The following is a 7,464-nucleotide window of genomic DNA, read 5'->3' as shown; positions in this document are numbered from 1 at the left end:
GTGCTCAGAATTCGTTGAGTGCTGATTAGCTACAGAGTGAAAGAGAGAGAAGGTGGCATTATTTTCTATATGTTTTAGATATATATTTTTAAACCCAAAAAGGACAATCAGGTCGAAGCAATGTTTGTTTATAATAAATAAAACGAAAATTGTAATAATAGTGAAATGGTAAGTAGTTTGACGCGAATGAGGCCCGTTTTTTTTTTCTCTAGGCCTGCTGTGTGAACAGCGGCCTCTGTCGGTCATGTTGGGGCACTGCAGCTTTGTTTGGTGGGCGGGTCGATTCCTGCTCGGCTCTCTAACGTGACAGAAGAAGCAGCAGCAGAAGAAGAAGAAGAAGAAGGCTGAGAGGGTGATATTGAACCGAACACACACACACACACACACACCTCTCTCTACTGTATCTTTACCTCATCGTTTTCTGCATGGACACGCGCGCGACACGACATCTCAAAGCGCGTGCACGCCGTCAGTGGGAGACCGAGTGAGGAACCGGAGAGTGTGTTTTTTTTTTTTTTTGATTTTTAAAATTGCTATTATCACTATTACGAATTAAATCCCAATTTCTTCTTTTGAACACCATCAGGACTGCGTTTGGATGTTTTTTTGTTTTGTTATTACCTTGATACGGATTTAACGCGAACAAGCCTGAGGAACCGGAGAGCGGAGCAGCCATATATATATATATAATCCTTTATTATTATTATCAGCATTATAATAATAAACACGGATTTGGACCATCGGAGGAGATGTGCACAAGGTCGCAGGTCGCCATGCTGAGATAATTATTCTGGTTATTATTTATGACTTGCGATACAGAGAGCTAGAACACCCCCTCCCCTCCTTGCTTGTGCGCGTGCACGTGTGTGTGTTTGTGTGTGTGCGCGCGCGCGCGTGTTCCTTCTTCACGTTATTTTATTTCGCTCGACACGCTGCTTGGTCTGGTGTCTGAGAAGACTAAGGAGAAGAAGAAGAAGAAGCATGGGCCTGGGACGTAAGGTAAGCTCTTTAATCTGATTCACCATTGCTGATAAGATTGGAAATGTGTGTGTGTGTGTGTGTGTGTGTGTGTGTGTGTGTTCATGGTAGGAGAGAGAGAGAGATCAGCTGGTGTTGGCATTGCTGATCACCCAGGTTCTCGGTCTCACTCCTCCTTTAGTACGCATGGCATTATCTCCAACAATGCACTTCCTGATTCTTTATCTTGCTCTCTTGAAACTTTTTATTTTTTCATCTCATTTTATTTTATTTTTCCTATATATATTGTAATCTACGTCTTTTAGAAGTAGTTAGCTGTTTCTCCGAGGAGGCCACAGCACCAGTAACATCCTCCTCATCAACATCCACAAAGTACTGCAGCGTTATACATCTGTTTTATCCAATCCTATCCGCTTTCTGAAACACGAAAACCCCGCCTCCTCATTTCGGATTGGCTGATCGTGCTGTCCGTTACAGATTCGCGCTCACGGATTGGCTCGGGTTCATCACGTGCACGAATACAGCGTCTTTTTATTTCAAGTTTTAAAATCCCCACCCGTTTTGCTTACGTCCCGCCTCCTGAGTGATGATTGGTTGAGGACGCTCTTACGCGCTTTATGAAAAGCGATGATTGGGTGTCTTCGTGATTCCTGTGCAAGAATTGGCTAATTTTCTGGAATAAATAACAGTGTCAGTGCTCAATGTATTGCAGCTACTGATGTAGGTGAGGTTGAAGAAGGGAGGAGGCTTGGGGATGCATTTAAGAGTTTCACTTCATCTAAAAACAAACAAAAAAAAGGGTTGTAGATCTATAGCAGGCCAGATTTAATTTTTTCACACTTCCTTCCCATGTAAAGCATTATCTTCATGAAGGTGGCTTTGTGCACAAAGTGAAGTGGCATTGTCATGCTGCTAATGGTTTGGGTCTCCTAAAAAAAAAAAAAAAAAAAGAGAGAAAATGTAAAAATTTGAGCCACACACACAGCATAGTCAGGTGTGCCAATACTTTTGCCTACATAATAGTAGGCATAATTTTGCGTACATAATGGTTAATTCGGTTAAGCAATTAACGTCCGAGCCTTGAGGACTTTTTCTTTATAAATGTATACAGCCTTAATTAATTAATTGATTAATTAATCAGGTAATCAATTAATGCACTTCTTTATTTATTTATTTAAAAATAGTTGAAAGCAAAAGCATGTAGAACATCTCCTCTAGGACTACTCTTCTCACTAGAATAAAGTATGTTTTGTTTGTTTTTGTTGCACGCAGGATCTGGTTATAACGTGTGTGTGTGTGTGTGTGTGTGTGTGTGTGTGTGTGTGTGTGTGTGTGTGTTTGAGAGATTGTCACATGGAAAATTGTGATGAATCTCCATAAACCTGCTAAAACAGGTCACTGAGTGTTTTTTGTATATTTTTTTTTTCCCCTCTCGCATTTCCTCTTCCTTCTGCGGAGCCACATGCCAAACCGCTGAGCTGTTAGTGGACATATCTGACCGAGCGCATGTTCGCTGCCAAAAACGTCTCAAACGATCCGAGATGGACTGCGTTAAATCCTTCAAAACCAAAAAAGAGCTTCCAGATATCATTTTACACACAAGTAGTGGAGATATTGGAGCAGAAACTCGACTCCGATCAATCTCCTTAAGTAGATGGTCAAAAGTTTGTGGACACCAGAGCATAGCGCATAGAATTAATCCGTGCTCAATCAGACACGGTAAAGTAAAAGCGCACAGGGATAGCGATAGATGTGATAGTCGGGTGTCCCAATACTTTTGAAAACACAGCATGTACTCGCTCCTCACGATCGCCCGTCTTTTTTTTTTTTCTTCTCTTTCCCCCTCTCTAAATATTTTCTCTGCATCTCCTCTCTCAACAGTGACTCCAGACCCGAGTTTGTCTGTTGATCCATTAAAGGAGAAGGAAATACAGGAAAATAAAAAGGCTCTTCTCAGCGCTTCGTTCCTGCGGTTCCTCATGCTCAGCGTGGACTCTCACCGCTCGGCTACAGGATCATGGATGGTGTGGACGTGAGACTTCTCGCCTGTTGCCGCACGCGCTCGCCGATCCGTGACCGCATCCTGTTCTTTTACGTTTATAAAAGAACTCCTCCTCTTCCGGGCTCGGGCCCTACGGAGCGCATCTATAACCGTTTATAAGGACCACGCCAAACACTACGAGGCTCTCCTGAGAACCTTTTTATTTTATCTCCCAGACGTTTACATTTTTTCGGATTTAATCCTTATATTGTCATTTATTTATTTTTTGATTTTTTTTTTGTTGTTGTGTGAAAATGTCCCATAATCCTAATAACGGCACGGAGTTTTTGGCTCCTCCACCCAAAAATGTGAATGGTTCAGGCTCTGATTCCATGCTCGGCGAAAAGCTGGGCGTCGAGGTCCGCCATCGGCGCCACACCATGGACAAAGATCTCAAAACGGCGGAGCACCGTTTTTTCCGCCGCAGCGTCATTTGCGACTCGAACGTCACTGCGCTGGACCTCCCGAGCAAAGCCTGCATCCCTGCGTCTCTCCCGGACCACGAGTCGTCGACGCGCCCTTCGGGTTCCAGCTCGGATCCCGGCGGAGTTCCGGAGGTCCGTACGGCCGTCGTAGTGGAGGAGCGCGCGGACGACGCGGCCGAAAGCCCCGACACCGGGAGCGCCGACGGAAAAGTCGAGCAGATCCCATGCGCACGGGAAGCGTTCCTCGTTCCTCGGATTCGGAGCGAGATCGTCGCCGTAGCCGCGAAACCCGAGGCGACGAGCGTCCCGGAAAAGGAAGGCGAGGCCGCGGAGAAATGCGAGGAGGAAAAGGAGCTGGCGAAGGCTCGTGTGGAAGCGGAGCAAAGGGAGGCGGAGAAGAAGGAGCGAGAGGACGAGGAGGTGGAGACCAAAGCCGTCGGGACATCGCCGGACGGACGCTTCCTCAAGTTCGACATCGAGATCGGACGAGGCTCTTTTAAAACCGTCTACAAAGGCTTGGACACCGAGACGACCGTGGAGGTAGCTTGGTGCGAGCTCCAGGTAAGAAGGAAAGACCTTAATGCATGCTGAGAGACTCTTCTAAAGAAGAAGGTTGATTTAAAGATGTAATATTTTCCCGCTTTTCTCGAGCGTGATTCCGAGGTCACGTTCGGTCATACAGGTACGGCTTTTATAGCGCAGGAGTGCGATTCTGACTCTGAGTTAAGAAAGCAAACAAAATAAATTCCTGTCGAGTGTTTCCACAGCCAGGCCTTGAGAAGAAGAAGGAGGAGGAGGCGGGGGGGGGGGGGGGTGGGGTGGAGGACGAACCCTGCAGCACACGTCACAGGGTTCAGTTTAGCTTTAAGGGGCCTAGATGGCAGCGACACGTGCATGCAAGTTGGCACGTTCGCTCTCTCTCAGCCCGAGACGGTGGGGGGTGCGTTCTCAGATAAATCAATCCTGTATTCAGAGCAGGACCCTGAGTGTCCTCGGGGGGTCGGAGGTCAATTGGGTGCAGCAGGGGGTTCGGCCACCATGAGTTTGAAGAGCTGTGTGTGTGTGTGTGTGTGTGTGTGTGTGTGTGTGTGTGTGTGTGTGTGTGTGTCAGTAAAGGAGGCTCGGATAAAATAAGTTTTTCAATTTATTATTATTATTTTTGTTTCCGTTTTTTTGCTACAATTCTCCATATAAACATCCCATTTTCCCACAATCGGAGAACAAAACACCACACAAACCGACGATTTGAGTCTCAATTAAAAATATTAATTCTGGGAAATGTTTTTATTTATTGATTTCCTTCACCACGAGGCGGCTTTTCCAGGAATCGGGTTATTTACTTTTCCCCCAGAAGTATTTTCGCAGAATTTTAATTTCTTCTAGAAACAAATGTTGTTCTTCACAGGATTTTTATTAATAACGGAGGAGGATCGATCTGTAGATCTTCTGGGACCAGTAGATGTTGTGTATTTTGGGATCTTATTGCGATTAGTATTTATCATTCAATCCTATTTCATTCATCAGCAGATTTGAAACGTGCTATATTGCCAAAAGTTTGTGGACACCTGAACATCTCGTTCCACGTTCGATCTCATTTGCTTACTCCTACCTCTCCTCTTACACTCCACTCATCCTCCATCTTCCCCTTCTCCTCTTTTTTTTTTATTCATCCCATCCCACCTTTTAATTCCCTTTCCCTGCTCACATTCATCACGTTCAGCAGGAGATCTTCCACTCCAACCCATCTACAGCATAACAGGGGCATCGCCATGCTGGAACAGGTTCTCCCAGATCAAGTGAAGGAAATGTATCATTCTACCACATCCTATTCGATTGTCTGCCTACAGCTCGGTGGTAACAATTTGTGGAAGAACCACATCCTAGTCGTCGGTGCTCCATACGTGTTTTTTCTGCGTTGCCGTTTGAAATACCACACATGAGTGTAACAGGAGATTGAGCATCATGTAGGAATGTAAGGTTTCTGCCCGAGTGGTGTAGTCAAAGGTGGTGCCATGCGAGTAAAATAAAGGATGTGAATCAAAAGGCTGAGGAAGAAACACAAGCAGCTTCGGATCTCTTTCGGAGCTCGGCTGTTTCCCGTTTAATTGTCGTCACTTTTTTTTTCTTTCCGGAAAAGGAAGACAATCGGAGTGACCGCATTTCCTTCATTTGCGTGATTGTCCTTCCTAGACTCGAGACTCAGGACTCGGAGGAAGAGTCACGATCCCGAGTTCTAGTAGTGAGCGTTTTGAGTGAAGCACCAAAGAACCTCAGGAATAAATGGCAGCAAAGCTTCCAAAAAAAAAAGCCAGATGTTAGCTGAAGGGGGAATAGTTTTTGGTAATATATATGGTAAGAAATGGGATTTCCAGGTGTGCTTGCTCAGGTGTTCAGTGACCGGATGTAGAACGTGGTGTAATTCGAATCCCGTTAATGAAGACGGCTCTCTGGGAATCTCTCCCTGACGTTCTACGGTTAGAATTTCGGTTTAGAGCGCAGTGGAGGAGGACGAGAGATGAGACCAACTCCGCTGGAACTTGACAGTACACACTGGACACATGCCCAACTACTCACTTCATCAGCGTTCTGGAGCGTTATAGGACACCTCCCCCGCCTTCTTTTTTTTTTTTTTTTTCCCCAAATCCCAAAACGAACCTAAATACCTCTCCGCTAACGTAAAGCAGCCGCTACTCCCTCGACAAGAATGTGTAACCTTTTTGTAGTTTTCTGCATCCGTCTCTGAAATACTTGCCAGGACTTGCTCTATCTTTGGCTCACGCTCCACGACTCTTCTTCTTGCTCGTAAACGTACGACGAAGGCGCTCTGAAGGCTCGCACGTTTCCATGGCGACTCCGGTTCGGTGTTTAATCTGTCCTGTTGGGGGGAGGGGGGGTCATAACGGGACGATAGTAATTTAGTCATGTTCTACGTTTCTTATTCCGCTCACCCACTCAGAGTTTCAGTCTTACAAGCAGACAAGCGTTTTAAAATTTGCAAATCTGATCAACGACGCTTTTTCGGGCCTCAGGTTTAAACTTCAGCACGAGTCCTTTAAGTCTTATCTCGAACTTAGTGCAGGATCGATTCCTGAACAGGGGTCTAATTTCCACACAAGCCGCGTCACAAATCCGTTAACAATCCAAATACAGATGTTAAGCTGTTTGAAGGACGGGTTTCTGCACCAACCGACTAAACAACCACTTACTGTTTTTGAAGACCCCTCCCCCCTTTTCACCAGCCTATGTTGTTTTTTTTTTTTTTTTTTTTTTTTTAGGTGCTGTTATATGTCGCTCCCACATTCCCGGGATTCCTGTAGCAGGATGTCAATCGTTCGTAAGGGCCTCTGCTCGCTAAATAGACAAAAAAGAAAGAGAGAGGGTGCAGGGGCCGTCGACTTTATCTAACCGCACTTCTTTTTTTTTCCTTTTCAGCGCTCGGCTTTTGTTCAGACGATTCAAACCAAGCAGAAAAGGTCAAACAGAGGTTTTCAAATGTTGTTTTTCTGCTCGATGTTGACCCGCGTGTTTTTTCCAGGCTGCAACCCGTTTCATAAAATCACGACGAACAAAAACGAGAAAAAGAAATCGGTCTCGCTTTTTATTTTTTTTGGGGGTGATGCTCCATGTGAAAAAAACGCTGACTGAGAACTTCTACTCAACATGATTTCGATTTTACTCAACATTTCCTTCCAATCAAAGCTTTCACTTCCTCCGAGTCTTCTTCTCTCTCTCTCTCTCTCTCTCTCTCTCTCTAAACCGCAGCCTCCTTCACCTTTCTCTTTCTTCTCATCCGATCTCGTTCTCATAATTCTACCTTCATTCCAACGCCTCCTGCAGTCTTGGGTATTCCAGAGAGATAGAAGGAGACGTTCGTTCTCTCTCTCTCTCTCTCTCTCTCTCTCTCTCTCTCTTCAACCCCGCGACGATGCGCGTTCGCCATGAAGGAATGCGTCTTGTCTAATTTGATCTACAGCAGTCCCTTTTATGTGAAATGTCAAGTCTATTTCGAGTAAAGTCGCA

At 45.3% G+C, this 7,464-nt stretch overlaps 1 protein-coding gene across 4 annotated transcripts in view; it reads left to right on the top strand.

Moving 5' to 3' along the window:
- The first annotated feature begins 296 nt into the window (after positions 1–296).
- Positions 297–7,464, top strand: part of wnk1b (WNK lysine deficient protein kinase 1b) — a 76,202-nt gene continuing 69,034 nt past the window's right edge. Inside the window, exons 1-2 of one of the 4 annotated variants that reach the window (XM_046872558.1) lie at positions 297–999; positions 2,860–4,005. In XM_046872558.1, coding sequence (XP_046728514.1) covers positions 3,274–4,005 — 732 coding nt within the window. In that variant the 5' untranslated portion in view covers positions 297–999; positions 2,860–3,273. The remainder of the gene's footprint in view (positions 1,000–2,859; positions 4,006–7,464) is intronic. The other 3 variants (XM_046872560.1, XM_046872559.1, XM_046872561.1) reach the window with 3 other exon arrangements.

Source organism: Silurus meridionalis, chromosome 18, assembly GCF_014805685.1.
Source record: "Silurus meridionalis isolate SWU-2019-XX chromosome 18, ASM1480568v1, whole genome shotgun sequence".
Taxonomy (NCBI): Eukaryota; Metazoa; Chordata; class Actinopteri; order Siluriformes; family Siluridae; genus Silurus; species Silurus meridionalis.
Note: the sequence above shows the minus strand (reverse complement) of the source record. Positions and strands in the feature narration are given on the sequence as shown.